Source organism: Equus quagga, chromosome 10, assembly GCF_021613505.1.
Source record: "Equus quagga isolate Etosha38 chromosome 10, UCLA_HA_Equagga_1.0, whole genome shotgun sequence".
Taxonomy (NCBI): domain Eukaryota; kingdom Metazoa; phylum Chordata; class Mammalia; order Perissodactyla; family Equidae; genus Equus; species Equus quagga.
The window spans coordinates 57425774-57445299 of NC_060276.1; the positions used below are offsets into that span (position 1 = coordinate 57425774).

Below are 19526 nucleotides of genomic sequence, written 5' to 3' on the forward strand. Positions count from 1 at the left end.
GATTTGACTACGTAGAAATTTTTTGGTTTGGTTTGGCTTGGTTTTAATGCAGTAAAATTTCATTGGTCACTTTTTATGGCTCCTGTATTTTGAGTCATAGTTAGAAAGAACTTCCCGATTCCATGTTATAAAGGATTTCTCTAATGTTTTCTTCTAGTAGTTATATGGTTTCAATTCTCTGAATGTAAATATTTTATCCTTTTTATTACTATTATAAATGGACTAGTTTCTTCCATTATATCTTCTAAACTCATTGTTTGTATAATGAAAGCTACTGATTCTATGCAAAATTTTCTTGGTTTTTCTATACACATGGTTTTACTATACATAATGATAGCTTTAACTCCATCTTTCTAATTTTTGTAACCCTAATTTTTTTCTTTGTCTAATTGTGTTGGCTGGTACCTAAAATATTGTTAAATAATGGTGGTGATAGTGGGCATGTTTGTCCTGTTCCATACTTTAGAGGGATTGAGTCTATGTTCCTTATGACTGATGCTGGCTTTTAGCGTGGGAGAGAGAGATCTCATTATGTTAAAGAAGTATTCGTCTATTTCTATTTTTATTAAGTGCTTTTTTCCATAAATTAGTATTAATTTTTATCAATTGCCTTTTCAATATTTGTGGAGATGATCATAAAATTTTTTCCTTAGATATATTAATATGATTAATTATATGATATACCCTTGCATTCTTGGCATAATCCCACTTAGTCATGATGGGTTAATTTTTAATGTGCCGCTAGATACTATTTGGTAATATTTTATCCAGGATTTTAGCATTTATATTTATAAAGGTGATTGGTCTAAGGTTTTCTTTTTAAATGCAATCTTTTTCAGATTTTGATATCAATGTTATACTCACTTCATCAAAAATTTGTAAGTTTTCTTTCTTTTTTATTCTCTGAAATAGTTTAAATGTCATTGTAATTCCTCATCGAAACTTCTGGTCCTAGTGCTCTGTTTGTGTATATGTGGCAGGGTGGGGGCACATTCTCTATTAATTTCGTGGAAATCAGTCTGTTCAAATTTGCTATCTTTTCTGGAAATAGATTTTCCTATAAAATTATCTAATTAATCTCTTTAAATATATGTGTATAGGGCTGAGCAAAGATGTCTCTTGTAATTCTTTTAATTCCTTCTGTTTTTGGAGTTATTTCCCTCATCATTTATTTTGTATATTTGAAAATTACAAATAATTATTAATTTGGAATTTTGCAAAACATGGAAAAATGGAAATAAGGGAGAAAAAAGCGCTTATAGTCTCCTACCTAAAAGAAGTATAGTTAATATTTTGGTAAATGTATTTCCATTGTTTATCCATACTTTAGAAAAAGGATAGCTGTGGTCCTTCAGCATCTACAGTTTTCTATTTTCCTACTTTTTACTTGACTGATTCTTGCTTTACCATGCTGTTAGTGTGACACAAATCAGTTAAAATTTTATCAGAATTGCCATAATATGATACTGGTGGTACAGTCTTCTGAATAATTTGGCCCTGAGCCCTTCATTACAGGTTTTCTGCTTTTGAATGTTTAGAGGAAGCTCTTCCTCTCCAAACCAGGAACACCAAGATGATATAATGGTTAATCACTGCCATCTACTGGTAAAACGGGAAAATTTCATCCAGTGATTTTTCCTTATGGCATGGATATTTTATTGTTTATGAACATATTTTAAAAAATGGTTCCAGAAAACTTGGAGGCATCATCATCTTACATAAAATGACAAGAAAATAACTTGGGCCGGCCCCGTGGCAGAGTGGTTAAATTTACGCACTCTGCTTTGGCCGCCCAGGGTTTCGCCGGTTCGAATCCTGGGCGCGGACATGGCACCGCTCATCAGGCCACGCTGAGGCAGCGTCCCACATGCCACAACTAGAAGGACCCACAACTAAAAATACACAACTATGTACCGGGGGGCTTTGGAAGGAAAAATAAAATCTTAGGGAAAAAAAGACAAGAAAATAACAAAAAATTAAGGAAGCTTAGGAGTTTATTCAAAACATTCTTTATCTTGGCTTTTCTTTTCAATATAGATGTTCATCCTATAGATGTAAAAAACTAATCTAATCTTACTGCTCCCAAACTAGCTGATAACTCTGTAAGCAGGTTCTTTACATTTACGATTATCTATGGTGCCATACAGTCTAGGCAATATAAGAAGAGTGGTTTAACATAAGGTAGAGATTGAAAGTTGTATTTTAGTTATTTAGTATTTTATTGTTGATTCATGTATTTGTGTATTTATTTTGCTTAGGGCATGTCTATATAAAACCTAATTAAGACAGCCAGTCTACAAGGTACAGAGAACGTGAGGAGAGAGGATAGAATGGTCAAACACTTGAGGCATAGAATAAATGAAAGCACTTTCCTTTCCCTTTTGTTCTGTTACATGTAACATTTGAACTCTCCTAGCATTGCTCTCCTTCTGAACAATTATTGCAGTTATAATTTCACATTTATTTGTATGATTATTTGATGGATATCTGTCTTTTTTACTAGACTAGAAGCTCCATGAGAGACAGAACTGTTTGTTTTATTTGACATTACATCTCTAGTACCTAGCAAAGTGTGACATGTAGTGACTCAATATCTTTGAATAAATATTTATGTGAATAAATGTTATGGTTAAACACTACATATCCCCCTCATACATGTATATATTCCTTTTTATATAAATTTCCACATATAGACTTCTTTTTTCTCCCAGTAAAAGTTCCAGAGAGTTTGAAGGAAAGGTGATATAAGATAATTGGTTGATAATTTCCTTTCTTTCCTTTTAACGTAGAAGTGAATAATTCAGTACATTGTGGCCACATTGATCTCTTCAAAAGTAATGTAAGAGGTATGCTTTTAGGTGCAGATAATTACGTATTAAATGATATATCTCCTTTCAACTTCCATAGTGCCAACCATTAGAACCGTTTATTTGACTTAGACATCGTTTTTAAGTCATTAATGCTCACAAACACATGAGAGAGGATTTATTTACCTAATACAATCCTCTTTTGAGCAGAACATGTAGAAATATACACAAGAGGCTTTATTCTCCATATCATAAGCAAGATAATGCTAGCTATAGCCCTCGTTTATTGAATGATTTGTTGCTGTACATAGTTACCCCAAGGGGTATGGTTTTTGTCCTCATGTTTTAGATGTTAAAACTGGCACTTGGTAAAGTTAAGTTACTTGTCTGAATTCACACAGCTAGTAAGTGTTGGAGTTCCTCATTCTAGATCCTCCTCTCTTCTCACTCTATATTCTCTCCCTAGACAATCTCATTCACTCTTGTTTATATACCAGTGACTTAAAGCTCTTCTATCTGGTCCACCTCTCATCACCCATTAACTATAGATTAAAGATCTAGCAGTAGCCTGTTAGAGAAATAGCCTGGAAAAGTCATAGGATGCAGGCCTTAATATCTGCCATTATTGAAAATTAGAATCATGTGGTGATGCCCAAGTTTTATTATATGCTACAAAGTTTTCAGGCTAGAAAATTTCTCAGGGTAGGACAGCCTCTACTGCCTTTTAAAAATTCTGGCTGACGAGACACAGAGCCTGCCTAGTGGTTTTAGCTGCCCAGTATAAACATGATGAAGAAAACTAGCTAATTGAAGATAGTGGTTCTATTTGTTTGACACGGGCTGCTCTGGGTTGTGGTGTTGGAAGCACCACTTCATGGTACCAAGCCCCTTCAAGGAAGTCCTCCAAGCTTTAGTGAAGTATTGATAGCCCACAGCTTTAACCCAGTATGGAAAAAGTGCCTTCTAGAGAAGTAAACATGGAGATGATGTGGTAGCTCCAGGGTTTCCCTGTGACAGGATAGCCTGCCTGCTCCTTGGTCCTAGAGGCATTGGCCCCAGAGCTACCAATCTGTTGTCTGGCATTATGGGAATTCCTCGGTTGAACAGGGCACAATCTACCAAAATACTTAGGAAACAGATGATCAACAGATTTTTTTCTCACTGTTTTGGTTGAATGTTTCCAAAGAACTGTCTCGGGAGATAAGCTCTCAATGCCAAATTCTTGTATTTAAATAGCAATAAGGGAAATAAGTAAATCAGTTTTGAGGACAGATTTAAAAAGAAGAAAATATCCAAATGTCACATCATATGTGGCATTAATAATATGCTGTTTTTTTCTTTTCAAACTTCTCTTGTCATCAATTCATGTCTAATAATTCTTATGGTAAGCCCCGACAAAGAGTAATCTCTTTTCTGGTGACCCTTCTGATGAAGGAATCTTTAATGATAAAGTTTCGGAATGTGAGAGACACTTGGTCTCTTCTTTTTTAAGGCTTGGGGTATTTACACTCTTACGTGTATGGGCAAGAAAACACAGATTTTCTTATCATAGTTTGAAGACAAGAGTTGGAAGGGGAAGATTTTCTAAACATTAAAACATTTGAATGATGTTTCAGATTACAATTATGTATTCATTAACTGTATTTCAATAACATCCTTCGAATGAAAATACCAAGAAAGTACAGGAGGGAAATAATGTGTTGATGCTATTATAGAAATAAATATTCATAGTTAAGCTCTAATATTATCTATCGATTTAATTTTATGAGATTAAACAGTAAGCAACAAACAATAAAAGAAATGTTTAGTTCTAATAAGATTACTAATTTACGTTTAAACAGTGTACTGCCCATGTCTTGTGATCACAACACAGAAATGGAAATAGGCTTACTCTGATTTATGCCAACTCTCATTTTTGGTCCCCTTGTAACCAGTGGCTTGCATTTGAGGTTTGTAACCATGAGAAACTGTTATTCTATCAGTATTTCATAGTTTCAAGTCACCAAATATGCAAGATTTTCTTGACTCCAAAGGTCCCTTTTTTGGTCACCAGGTCATCAACATATGACACACATGATAATATATGACAATTTATACGTGTAGTAGAATAAAACTCATGGGGTATATTCATTTACTCATTCATGCTTTCATTCATGTATTCAAGTTCTCATTTAGCTTCTGTTGTATGCCCAGTGCTTGTAATAGGCAATGTTGATGATAGCATGAAAAATAACATCACAAATGATCCTCTGCCTAGGCCTCTAACAGAGATACTTTCTTTCCTTTTATCTTATATATTGTTTCTTGATTAAAACTACTATTATTTTAACTGCATCTGCATGTCACAAATGTTTGACTTTCACAGGTTTTGCATTTTACACTAGAATACAAACTCAGTTAACACTTTCATATGGAAATTCCTGATTTTCTCAAGGCATGAAACCTGGCTTTATACAAAACAGAATAAAAACTTTAAAATGAAAGAGAAAACTGAAGGATAATTTGTGACTTTGATAATTGTTCTTTCCTGCTGTGGACATTAGTCTAAGATCATAAGATATACTATATACTTTTCATCAGTGCATAAGATTGCTTTCTATCATCTTTTAAACCAATTGAACTAATATTTAGTGGAAACTAAGTATTACCACTGCTGATTTGAAGAAAACAAAGATAAAATGCTGAAGAATAATACTGCCTTTTCAGTTACTAGGGTTCCTTTAGTGTTTCTAGTCAATAGTTTTTTTTTTCCTAAGCAAAACATTGGACTGTTGAAAAAAATAATCACACTAAAGATGTTGTTTCTACTTTGCTGATTTCTGGTTCACTTTACATAACCAGTTGTCTTGAACAATTAATTTAATGAATTAGGTAAGTGCCATAACATAAGGCTTTAACTATGCAAATACTGTGACTAGTCCTTTACTGATAAGGTAGAGCTAATGTACATATCCAATGATAGTGCATATTGAAAATGTAGCAGTGATCTGGAGATTATCACAATTTGCACCGTGCCATCTGTAGTGAAGTTCTTGATAACTATTTGAAGATGATATTAACAGCTTCTAATGAGAAATTTTTTAAATTATGATAATATTCTCAGAAATGTTGAGAACACTTTATTGGATATTATTTTCATTTATTATCTAAGAAGAATAATTTTGTGTATTTAGTAAATGGATAATTTAAACCTTAGCTCATCATCTCCTCCCACTTTCAATTTATTCTATTTGAAAACACAATATATCTAGCTATTTGGTAAGTTTGTGATTATCACTGCCAAATTTAGAAAATCTTATTGTTAGTCAAAGTATTCTTCTTTTTCAGTGAGTATTTCTCAGTATTTTTTGCCTCTATTATATGATTTATTATATGCTTTTTAAGCCATATCAGTATTTATTTCTATGCTGTTCAGATTATGCTCATTATCTTGGTCTCTAACAAGTGTAGGATTTTTTTCTCCCCTGACGTAGTTGCTGTATATTTTCACTAGGTGAAAATAATTCAGACATGTTATATCCTGTGGAAAGGGCTGAACCATGCCATGTAAGCTTCGTTTTAAAGGGAGATAAACTTTAAAATCATGTTTATGATCAGAACAACCACCAAAAATAAATAACAAAGGCAATGGTGAATTCTTCTCACAGGACTAAACTACGCAGCACACTTTTCTGCCGGAGATTCACAGAATATCTTGGGATTTCTAATTATATGCTCATGCTAGGATTGTAACAACTTTGAAAGCCACAAGCTACGCTGTGCTAAATGTAAAAGTGGGGTGAGGGTGGGATGAAGAAGAGGTAGCAAATATGTAGTCTTACCTCCACCTACTCATATCTAATTGTTAAGTCAATTAGAAAAGATTAACGTTGACAATTCAAGAGTGAACTCAGGCTCTGCTTATTAATTCCTGGTTCTTGGTGTGTGAGCTAGCTGAATAAAGAAAATAGTGATGAATTTGCATGAAAAAGCATTATTCAGTTCTATGGAGACTTGATCTGGGCATTAGCTTCTGAGAAGTCATTACATGCCAAAGTCAATATTTTAAATGTACATTCAGAGCACAGCACATCGGGACACCTTTCTAAAGTTTAACTCAACTGGTAAGTTTCCTAGTTCTCTATTAAATTGTTAACCTGTAGTCCATTTTTGTTTCTTAATTCCTCCGACTTTGGGAAACAATCAAGAAGAGAATATGATAGATTGAGACCAGGCATGGTGGTTCACCTGTGGTGTGCCTGGCAAGGGAAGTTTAGGAAATGGTCACAGAACTGAAGAGAAAGGGTCTACAGTGGAAGTATTCAGATGGATGTAACAGGAACTCAAGCAGACATTTAGCATAGGAAGATTGGGACCGAAGAAAGGGAGAGTAACATTTATTGAACACAGCACAAATGACTTGGCTTTCCTCGTGAATTTTATCCACAATTAGAGCTTGTATAGCATTAGGTTAAAAAGGATCATGAGTGGAGAGAAGATGAGAAGGTCAACTGGGAAATTTGAAAAAATAGGTGGGTGGTAGAAGTAACTAGGGAGGCTAAGAGTAAGTGAATTCTTAGAAAAGGAATGGCACCTCTAACTCTTAGGGTCCATCTACAAAACAATTGGTCACTTCAAGAGAAAATTTGACAGCCCTAGAGTTAGCCTTTTGGAGACGTCAACATTAATCACCACAGTATATTCGCCCAGAGTACCTTAACCTTCTTTTCTTTTTTGAAAAATTATGTATACACATATATATATGTATATGTATAATATACACACACAAACCCATCATACTACAATTTAAGTCCAAATATTTAAGTGTTCTGACTTTAGTAGAAAATATCTGACCACTGTCCTTCATTCATCAACCCTTTATCAACTTTTTATCTCAACCTTTTCATGAGTTTCAGTCTTAACTGACCTTGATATTATTGAGAAAGTACCATATCAGGTACATATGTAGAATTGTACTGAGGCTGGAGTTCTGTAATCTCAATGTTGGTCTTCCTTAAAATATAGAGATCATAATTGGGCATAGTCTAAGACTTAATATACCATAACAAAAAGATGATTTTGTGGTATCTTGCTAATTATTTATTTGATTTAAAAACAATAAAAGTATTGCTGCTGCTTTCGATACTTGTGGTCAAATATGACCCTCAGACCTTTTTCTGTATTCGGAGCTGTTCCTAAAGTACAGTGAATTGAATAGATCCCCACAATTCTTCTGTTTTAGAGACTCTGTGCTACTGAGAACATATTATTAGATAAGAAGAGATTTTCAGCTAGTCCAAAAAGAAAAGCCACGTGGCTCAAATCCTTGTCCTTTTATCCAAATCTTTCTGGCCCTGTTTTAGTGATTTCCTTCCCCTTTGATATGTGTTTTAACTTTCCCCAAGTTGTCTTTGATATGTGTTTTAACTTGATTTTACCTGGAAACAAATGATGGAAAGAAGTAGAGAGCACTCCCAGTGTAATTTGCCCCAGGCCTGGCCTGTACTCTACTGATAAATAACCTGTCATCTCCCATTCCATATTTGTGCAATTTGATCTTCTGATAACACTTCATTTTGTTGTCTCTGACTACGTTTTTAATCTCCCAACGTTTTTGTTTTGTTTTGTTTCTCCAAGGCAATTCTCTCTTTGGTGTCTTCTATAAACTTCGTTTATCTGACAAATGAGTTTTAGTGTTTACCTGGCCTTGATCGGGTTGAGAAGGTCTCATAGCAGTATCAAAAGTATATGCAGAATTATGCTGAAGTTGGAGTCCTGATAAACTCTTCTGTCCTCTGGCACATTAATTTAAAAAAAAAAACATAGTTAGCATAGAGCATTTGTTTAATTGACTATAAATTACCTTTTTGATAAACTCATTTTTGACAATACAGAATGAGTGCTCCCATCTTAAGACTCTATTATTATATGTAGCCAAGAGATAGAATAATAATGGCTACCATTTGTTGAATGTTTTCCATGTTCAAAGTGTTTTGCTTAACATCATCTAATTTTTTAACAAAAATTTTCAAACATATAGCAAAGTTGGATTTTGTGGTGAATGTCCATGTATCTACCACCTCGACTTTATCATTAACATTTTACTATACTTTCTTTAACATATATCTGCCTATCTATCCATCCATTAATCCATTTTATTTTTTGATCCAACTGTTCAGACATCAGTTTATTTCACAAAATATTGTATTATCTTATTTGAATATTTACAAAAAGCCTGAAAGATAGGTATTATTAACTCCATTTTGCAGATGAGAAACCTGAGCCTGAGAAATTTCAAGGAAATTCCCCAAAGCCACACAGTCAGTGATTTAGAGAGCAGGGACATGAGGCCCAGTCTGTCTGGCTTTATGCCCAGACTTTTCCCACTATACTAGGGAATCTCCCAGATTATATACAGAATCACTCTGTCAACTCACAATTCAGAGAATGGCAGAGAGGAAAAAAAGGAGCTCAAACTAAATTATATTTTAACTGGAGGAAAATAAGGCAGCTTAATTCTTTACCCAAGAAGCCTATTAGTAACCCCAAATGCTTTGAATGCTACTACTATCCTGATTTATAATCAAGCTTTTTGTTTTGTCTTTGCTTCTCAATGCAGTTTTCCATTAATAATTTCATCTGGTTCTCATAACTATGGAAAAGTAGGATATGTATTACTCAACTCCCCACTTATAATGGAGGAAACTGGAGCTAAGTGATCCACTCAAAGTCATAGCCACTTACTAGAAAAGAGAGGATGAGAATACAAATCCAGTATTCTAGAAAGCTTTGGAGTAGGAAAGTTATGGAGAATGTTTAAATGGTGACTTGTTTACAGGTATGATTTCTAATTATAATGATTCTTTAAAATCTCAGGAGGTTTCCAACCTAAGTGGTAATAAGAAATTCTCCATATTAACTTCAATTTACAAAGTTAATGTTGGTTAGCATTGACTTTATGCATATGTACATGTGTACCACATGATACTTTAAAGAGTATGGAATGATGGTGCAAACAAAAATTAGGATTTTGAAACAACAGAAAGGTCGGAGAGTTTATCTCACCCCTCCCAGAGACAAATATCTGAGCCTGCTCAAATTGTTGATTTTATTGCAATTTGTAAGCCTGTTCTTAGAAGTGCGAGGCTCACAGTAGCAGCCACTTCCAATTTTAATGTAATATTTCAAACTATCCTCATATTACATAAAGGGTAACATTATCTTGACACTGGAGAATGATACTTCAAAGTAGATGCTAATTTGAATTAACTGATATAAAAATTGATGAGATTTTACCTTACTGGTATTTACGCCTCATACCTCTATCATTCAGAAGCAGTGCAAAGTATAAAGGCTACTGTTTGCTTTTAAACAAAGAAATAAAAGGCATGGAGCAGGACTTCACAGCTTTCAAAGCACTGTTTTATCTCATGAGATTCCATTAGGATAGCATGGAGGTTAAGAGTTTAGGCCTAGGAGCCAGATTGCCTGGGAACAGACTTAGCCCTGTAACCTCAGCCAAATTATTTGATCTCTCTGTGCCTGAGTAATCTCATCTGTACTTTATAGGGTTCTTGTGAGGATTAAATAAATTGATAGGTATGAAACATTTATAATTCGGCCTGACACACATAGTAAACTCTCAGTAAATGATTGTTGCTTTCAGTGTCATTCTCACCATCTCTGTGAGGTGGGTAGGCCAGATTATAGTAATCTCTATTTTATAGATGAGGAAATTGAAGCTCAGTAAGGTGAAGAGATTTACCCAAACAGAGTCAGATTATGGTCAAGTCTATTGGATTCCTCTTTCCATTTCTCTGACATTGTTGCTGGGGGTTGGGGGTGAGTAGGAGATACTGGTACAGCAGCACACCCCCCCCCCCCCCCCCGACTCTTAGGAGAGTATGTGTGGTGCACACAAATACTGCCTTGGTGGAAGGAAGGCACTGAAGTAGGACAATTCTTTAATGAATTACACTTGGCTTTTATCTGAGGAAGGGGCTTTCCAGTTTTTTCTGTATCCAAATCCTGAACAAAATGTATTTGGTTATCCAGACTTTTGTTTGAATTTAATTAAACGTTGATGAATATGAAAGAGAACATACCAGCTGTAGGCATGATAAATGATATTCATTATTTCTTGAGTCATTTGCTGATCTCACAAGATATTTCCCATCATTCTCAGAGGTACTTAGAAATTTCTTACCGGTGATCATTTATATTCTTCTTCGACTTCTTTTTACAGTAGTGGATAGTCTGGATTGTTACACCAACTATTAAAGCCAGTCCTATTCCAGGCAACACTGCTACTAAAATCAGGTCCAGAGTATTCCAGAGTTGGTCACATTTCGCCCCCATGTACCAATAATTTCCCCATTGACCTCTGAAATTTGGACATCTAGATAGAGATAATAGAGATAGAAAAAGCTGACAAATTAGAAAAAATAAGTCTCCCCTGAATGAATGAAATCTTTCATTGTTACTCAACCATGAGGTTTCCCTTTAAGGCCCTCAAGAGATTTATGTTGTCCCATTTTCCACTTAAGCAAACTCAAAAACCTACAGGTTTGAACACGCTGAGTCAGCATACAGAAGGCTGTCAGGATTTCCCAACCATTAGCTAATGAAGATGTGGCACTTAGAAATGGAAAAAAGAAAGGATCACCCAGAAGGGCTGTCTCAAGACTGCTTTTAAAACTATCCGCATTTTGCCCGCTGCTCATATCTCTATTCACTCTGGCTACTTTAGTTCTGTCAGTGCTATAAAAATAGTTCGAAGGAACCTAGTCTACCAATTCTGTAACTGCAGGCTGGGTGTTCCCCCTACCCATTCCTACCGCGATGAATGCAGTTTAACAGACTAACTCTGCCACTCTACAGTGAATACAAGAAAAAACATGAGGAGGTGAGGACAGAATATCTGCCAGCAAAATCGGCCTGCCCCCATCTTTCCCATGGCTCCAGATTTTCCTCCTCTATGTTTATAGAAATACGTGACTCATATACGAACTTCTAGTGTGTTTTTATGAAGCCTTAAAACTCTGCCAAATAACCTGAATGTAATTCTCTGGAGCATAGACTGAACTGGCATGGCATACACCCACGTAGAAATGTCTATGTGTTTGTGGAGAGGAATAATATGACTTCTCACCATCCTCCAAGGGAATGACTAATGGGGAGGTTAGTTCATGTAGTATCTTTAGAGGTTGCTTCATTGTCTCCTATAGAATTGATAAAGGATTACCCAGTTGAATAGTAAATGTCAGATCCTCAGTAAGTTACTCTTGGTTTGTATTGTTCCAATATATTAAAGAGTACTGTCATGGATGACATGAAGGGACTGATTAAATCATTACTATAATCTTTTATAGCTCTGGTTGTCTAGGATTCTGTAGGAAAATGCATCTACCAGCTTCAAATAAGTAGTAATCTACTCAATAGGACATGGCTTCTAATATGTAACATAATGTCATTCATTTAAGGACGTCAAAATATATTTGAAAAATATGTCTTATCAAGCCTCATGGATTTCTTCCTAGAAAAAAGGCTTTTGCAAGGGTATATTTGTTGTTTAGCTTAGAAATGAATCACAAAGGAATAATCTATTAAGCAACAACATTTCATTCATTTATTTAACAACATTTATTGGGTGCCTACTACATGCCAAGTACTGTTCCAGACACCTTAGATCGAACAGTGAATAAAACAAATATCTATGTCCTCAAGTAGCTTAAAATGTAGCAAAGGAAGACAGACAACAAAAATAAGCATAATTAGTACATTATCTAGAATGTTTAAAGGTGATAAATGCTAAGGAAAAAAGAAAAAGTAGAGCAGGGTAAGGGGGATTGGCAATGTGCAGGGTAGGATAGTGAGACAGGTTGCTGTGATATAATAGGGTAGTAAAGGGCAGGCCTCATTGAGAAAGTAACATTTGAAGAAAGACTGAAGGAGGTGAGGAAGTTAGCCATAGGATATTTTGGGAGAAGAGCATTCCAAGCAACAGAAACAGCAAGAACAAAGGCTCTTTGTTCTGAAAACAGGAGAGAGGGTGCGTACATGTTTGAGGAACACAAGGAAATCAGTGTGGCTGAAGCACAGTGGGTTAGAGGAGTATCGAAGACAATAAGGCCAAAGAGAGAAGGAGACTAGACATGAAAGACCTTGTAGGTGATTGTAAGGACCTTGACTTTTACACTAAGTGAAATGAGAAACAATTCCAGGGTTTTGAGAAGAAGAGTGACATGATCTAGGTTGTTTTAAAAAGATCACTCTGGGGGCTGGCCCCGTGGCTGAGTGGTTAAGTTCGCGCGCTCCGCTGCAGGTGGCCCAGTGTTTCGTTGGTTCGAATCCTGGGCACGGACATGGCACTGCTCATCAAACCACGCTGAGGTTGCGTCCCACATGCCAAAACTAGAAGGACCCACAACGAAGAATATACAACTATGTACCGGGGGGCTTTGGGGAGAAAAAGGAAAAAAATAGTAAAAACATCTTTAAAAAAAAAAATCACTCTGTTTTCTACAGTACTGAAAACAGACTATAACAGACAAAGGCAGAAGCAGGGAGAAAGGCCACAAAGCTGTTCAGTAATCTAGGCAAGAGATGACCAAATGGCTTAGACCAGAATGGTAACAGTGGGGGAAATGGTAAAAAAAATGGTTGATTTCTGCTTATGTGTTTAAGGCAGAAACAACAGGATTTCCTGATGGACAGGAAGTAGAATGTGCAAGAAAAAGAGGACTGAAGAATGACTTTAAGGTTTTTGGCCTAAGCAAACAAAAGGATGAAGTTGCCATCAATTGACATGGAAAAGATGGCAAAAAGAACATGTTTGAGGTGGTGATGGGAGTTGAGGAGTTCAGTTTTGTACTTGTTGATTTTGAAATGGATGTTAGATATCAAAGTGGAGATGTTGAGTATGCAGTTATATATCTGAGTCTGGAGGTATGAATTTTCCCAGCTTGCATGGTATTTAAAGACATGAAACTGGATGAGATCACCAAGGGAGGAAGTATAGATAAAGAGGATGAAGAACTAAGCTCTGGGACACTCCAACACTAAGTAGGTGGGGACAAGAGAAGAGACTAGCAAAGGGAATTGAGAAGTGGACAGTGAGGCAGAAGGAAAAAAACAGGAGAGAAGGATATCCTGGAAGCCAAGTGAAAATTCACGGAGGAGAGAGTGATCAACTATATTAAGTGCTGCTGATGGGTTAAGTAAGATGAAGACTGAGAATTGACAATTGAGCTGAGCATCGTAGAGGCTAGGGAGAAGAAATGAACTAACTTTTCGGAGCACCTCTCTGAGCCAGTTACTATGCAAGGAATTTTAAATATTTTATCTTATTTAATTCTCATAGCAATCCTGGGTGGTATGTAAATGTTTTTTTTTCTTATCATCAATGGGAAATAAAACTGTTGTATAAAATACATTTAAAATGTAGTCTACGTTTTTTTTCTCAATGACTAGTAAGTATGTGAGAAATGTGAACATTGGTTGAGAGATATTTAACTGTTCCAAATAAAAATAGTCAAACTCATAGAAGCAGAGAGTAGAATGGAGGTTGTCAGGGGCTGAGGGGAGGGGGAAATAGGGAATTGTTTTTCAATGGGTATAAAGTTTCTGTTATTCATGATAAAGAAGTTCTACACATCTGTTGTACAACATAATACCTAGAGTTAACAGTACAGAATTGTGCACTTGAACATATGTTAAAAGGATAGATCTCACGTTAAGTATTCTTACAAAAAAAGAGAAAAGATATCACAAAAGAACACATGGAAATAAATTTTTGGTGGTGATGGATATGTTTAGTGCCTTGGTTGTGGTGATGGTGTCGTTGGTGTCTGCATATGTCCAGACTCATCAAGGATGTGTACATTAAATGTGTGCAATTTTTGTATGTCAATTATACCTCAATAAAAACAACAAAACCAGATTCGAATTCTGTTTAGATCTCTTACAATACTGATTCTCATTTTTGTTACGATTATGGAGGTAGGGGATCAGAGTTAGTTGAATTTTTTTTTAAATCTGAAATTAAATAATTTTTACTCTATTTGTAACAATGTAAAATGTAGTTCTTTGAAATAAAACATGACTGAAAATTTTAAAAGTATATGTCAGGCTTGTGTTCTTAGTTTGGCCAGTTTTGTTTAGTTTTCTATCTTTAAACAAATTTTGAGTTTGGCTTTTGTTCATTCTTTATTTGAATGAAACATTTGGAACGTGTGTGTGTATGATTTGCCTGTAGTGGTGTGGACAGTGTTTGGTAGTATGTGTATCCTTAGACAATTTCAGCAATGCCATCAAAATGTTTTAAGAACTTAAAAGTAATGATTACATCATTTAGCTTGATACATTCAATTCTGATTTGTTACTGCCTAACTCTGATTAACAATGTCAAAATAACTGACTCAAACTGTGTGGTGCTAAATATATTTAGTAATAAAAATGATCCTTGATCATCAGGTAGACATTCAAAGAACTTGACAGATACATATATATATATGCACAGGCACACCAAGTCCAGAGCAGTTATGCTCCACATTGAGATCCACCAGTAAAATAAGTTGAGGTAACTTGTTTGAATCAACTTGATGGAGAAAAATTTCGAAAAAGGGATAATGTCAACGTGATGTGGCAATTGTAAAGACTTGTAAAACAAATGAGGCAAATGCTTGTAATAAAGATTATAAAGATAGGTAAAGGGTAATTAGCATTTAGCCAAAATCTTGATTAGATGCCTCCAGAACTCCTCTAACTATAAGTTTGCAAATAACATTATAATCGTCAAATGACATATATATTTTTTTCATTGCTGTATAACATTTACTTCCCACTCCTTGGATGTAATTTTGCAATCTGGCTTGTATTCTTATCTCAATCTTGGAACAATATTTTCAAAGGGTATCACCAACAAATCTTAAATGCTAAATCCAATAGCTTTTTAAAATCACTTTTCATCTTCAAAATTCTTGCAATATTTTGCACTATTGAGCAACCATTCCCATTGAATGACTGATTCATTCAACAGATCATTGCAGAACACCTTCTATATGGCAGGCATTATGCTAGATGCTGAAGAAAAATAAGACTAAATTCTTGTTTTTGTGGTGCTCTCACAAAGGAAACATAAAACCTACATTCAAAGAAATTGCAGCAGAGCGGTTTAAGTGCTGTGTTAGCAGTATGATGGAGCTTCGTCTAGAAGGTTAGGTAGGAATTTATCAAGGGAAGAAGAGCTGTGGTAAGAGGAAGGACGGTGAAGGAAGAGTAATAGAGAGAAGTTGTAGTACATGTGAACATCCGAAAGTGAGAGAGAAAATAGTACACTTGAGGAACTGAAAATACTATCATTTAGTATGTGCAGAGCATGGTGTGCAAACTATTCACATTTCTCCAAACATAAAATTCTCTCAAACCTCAGTGCTTTTGCCCATACTGGTTCCTTTGCCTACACCTGGTTTTCTTACTATCTTTTTTCAAAATTCAGTTCAAGAGGCATGGACCCTGGAACACCTTTCACTATTGCCCCCTCCCCACCTATCCTCTGTTTCTCTCACATATGCACTCTTTATTATTCTTATATTATCTTCTTTCCTAGGTCTTCTTCTCATTTTCTACCGAACTAGTCTCATTTTTATGGTCAGAACAAGTGAAAACTCTGCCTAACTTTTAAAGGAAAAAATTATCTATGACTCAAAGAACACAGTTTTTTATAAAAAGTAAACCTGGAAGCAAAGAGGGGGAGTCACAGTGCATTTAAAGTATTTCTTGATTTACAAAAAACTTCATTCACACATAAGATGTCAGGATTATTGCCATTGCATAACATGAGGCACACCTTAAACTTTTCTTCTTTAGAACAGTAAAATCGTTTATTTATGAATATATGTAACATCTTTAAAAAATCTGTCTGAGGAAAGCAGTTTTGAATGGTGCTAATCTCTTAAGTTAAAATAAATCGTCTCAGTTAATGTTTTAATTTTTATTATATTGTTTTTAAAACAGCATATTAAAATAGTTTAGGGTATCTACAACAATAGTGCTGTATGTATAGGAGCCATTTCTGATTAAAATATCATTTTAAAACAAGTATTGCATCATTGAATACAGCAAACAGGCAAAAACAAAGTGAATTATTACTTACAATATGTTGTGCTTACTCTGCTTTTACAGCATATATAACCACTTACTTGCAAAAAGGCTCTCCATCTTTGCATGTACAAACAATGTTCTCTGGACAAAAACCTGTTGTATTCCCTGGACAGTCATCAAAGTCAGTCACAGATGTACAATTGGCTGTAAATGACAACATTCAAAAAAGTCCTCAACAATATAGAACAAATGTTTCAGAGTTGGCTGATACACATGTGAGAAGTTCTGCATGTTAGAAAAACTATTCATCTTAAAGAATCTTAAAATATGAAATTGAGGATAGCTCTGTGGTACTTTGGGAATATTCAAATATCATATTTTCAAGTACTAGTTTCCAAAAATCAAGACGAACAACAAACGTGATTTCATTCTATTATTTTGTACCTGGTGATTTTCACAGCATGGCTTTAAAAACAGTCAATACACAGCATTATAGCCCAAAGGACATCCAACATTTGAAACAAAATTCTTTTGGACTAAATTTGAGTATCATCTCTGGCAAAGGGAAGACAAAACAGTATATCTAAAGATAAAGTCAACATATATCGTGGTAAGCTAGAACAGTTCCAGTTTACGCCTGTTGTCCTGGAATAATTATTACTACTGCTCTCTCCAGTCTCAAAGTGCCCTGATTGAGACAAATAGTAGTACTAGTAGGCTACTGGGGGTAGCAGGCACCTCAGCCTCAACCCTTAATGGTTTTTTAATATTTCTAAGGCTACCCTGGAGAGTCATTCTGCCAATAATATGGCTACAGTATTCCTTCCAGCAATCTGGACTGAGAAAAGGTATTCTAGAGTCTGAAAATCAGTGAGTAGGGAAATTTATTAGGAGTCACAAAACCTCTAAACATGAACAAAAACTCTAATTCCAAGAAAGGGAGAACTATTTTGACCTTCTGACAGCCTAAACACAAAGAAGAGATAATATAGTGTGAGATTTCAGATTGCCTGAGTCTCAGGGCTCTGAGTATCTGTTTGAGGTTACGGTGGTGAGCAAGAAGGGAAAATGTCTCTGATAAGATCAGCCCTATAGAATCCAAAGAAAAACTGCTTGTCTTTTGGATAGCATATTTTTTCCCTAACGTAAAATATGATACACTGATTTTGCTACATAAAAGAATTTCTAAAAGAAATGAAAGGGTGACATCAGAAAACACAATGGAATTTTTTTATTTTTTATTTTTGGTGAGGGATATTAGCCCTGAGCGAACATCTTTGCCAGTCTTTCTCTATTTTGTATGTGGGACACCTGCCACAGCATGGCTTGATGAGCAGTGTATAGGTCTGCACCTGGGATCTAAACCTGCGAACCCTGGGCTGCCAAAGTGGAGTGTGAGAACTTAACCACTACGCCACTGGGCCAGTCTCATAATAGAATTTTTAAGTGAAAACATAGTACAGTACTTTAAAACAGTTTCACTCTAATCTTTGAATAAGGAAACAACTTCAGTTGATCAAAATGCTCCACTGACTATCTAACTGCCCAACACTGCAAAAATCCCTCACCAGACTAGTGGCTCAAATGGTGTTGCTTGGAGAAATTTAAGTCACATCTGCTTTCAGTGGGCAATGTTTTGAAAAAGAATTGTACTTCTTGGCTTGGCAAAGATTTTAGGCTATGTGCTATAGACGGATGTGATTATATAATTTATTTCTTTAGATATCTATTTCCTTTTGTAGGGATTCACATGGTTTTTATTATATCAAGTAAGTATATGTTTGTATTGAACACATTGCAGAGCCAAAATTCTATGAAAAATAAAGTACAACCTTTATATATTATGAGAAACAAAGTGTTAAATATAAGTAGCCTAAAACAACCACTATTATTGACACAAGTAAAAATTTTAGTTGGTAATCCATAGAATTTTTTATATTTATCTCAGAGGACAGAGACAAACACATTAGCTTCAAGAGAAAACAATTATTTATCCATTCTAAAAATAAACACACAAAAAATCAGATACTTTCAGGTTTGTGAATTTTTAACAACAAAACTTTGCTTGGAATACTGTTTAGCCCCTTAGCTACCTACTGCAGCCTTGATTCCCTCTCTAATTAAAATCTAATTAATTCTTTACATCTGCAACCTATGGAAATAAAGCAATTTAAAATTTTCTTACGTTGTGCACAATGTACAGTCAGAAAACAGCAGGAGATGAGCAGAATTCGAGTCAATATAGACATGCAATCCACCATCATGAAACACAAGCAGTCCTAACAACTGCGCTTAAAGACTACTGCGATTATGAGAGGCGATCAGTGAACAGATTGAGAGTGGTTTATATACGAGATAAGTGAACATGGATTTTGAACTTTTCCCCTCCAGCCTGAGCAAATTACTAGTTAACTTTTTGGTTGTACACTTGCTTCTCTATATCTCCAGTTCCTATATATAGAACATACATGACTTGATGAGCTGTATACTGCTGGAGTTTAGTCAAAGCTATTTGTTACTTACAAGAACTATTTGTTCATCTTCGTGCTAGGTTTCATAATGTCTTATCATTTGCCCCCCCTGCAAAAAAACACCTCATGCTTGAAATATGCTGCTACGACTGCAGTTTTCAACCCT

General features: G+C 35.2%; 1 protein-coding gene across 1 annotated transcript in view; it reads right to left on the bottom strand.

The window, feature by feature from the left end:
• The window catches only part of LOC124245380 (uncharacterized), a 52228-nt gene extending 33078 nt beyond the window's left edge, over positions 1–19150 (bottom strand). Inside the window, exons 1-4 of the mRNA XM_046672739.1 lie at positions 19075–19150; positions 16988–17093; positions 10993–11184; positions 8488–8581 (exon numbers count right to left, since the gene is read on the bottom strand). Coding sequence (XP_046528695.1) covers positions 8488–8581; positions 10993–11184; positions 16988–17093; positions 19075–19150 — 468 coding nt within the window. The remainder of the gene's footprint in view (positions 1–8487; positions 8582–10992; positions 11185–16987; positions 17094–19074) is intronic.
• Between the last annotated feature and the right edge of the window lie 376 nt (positions 19151–19526).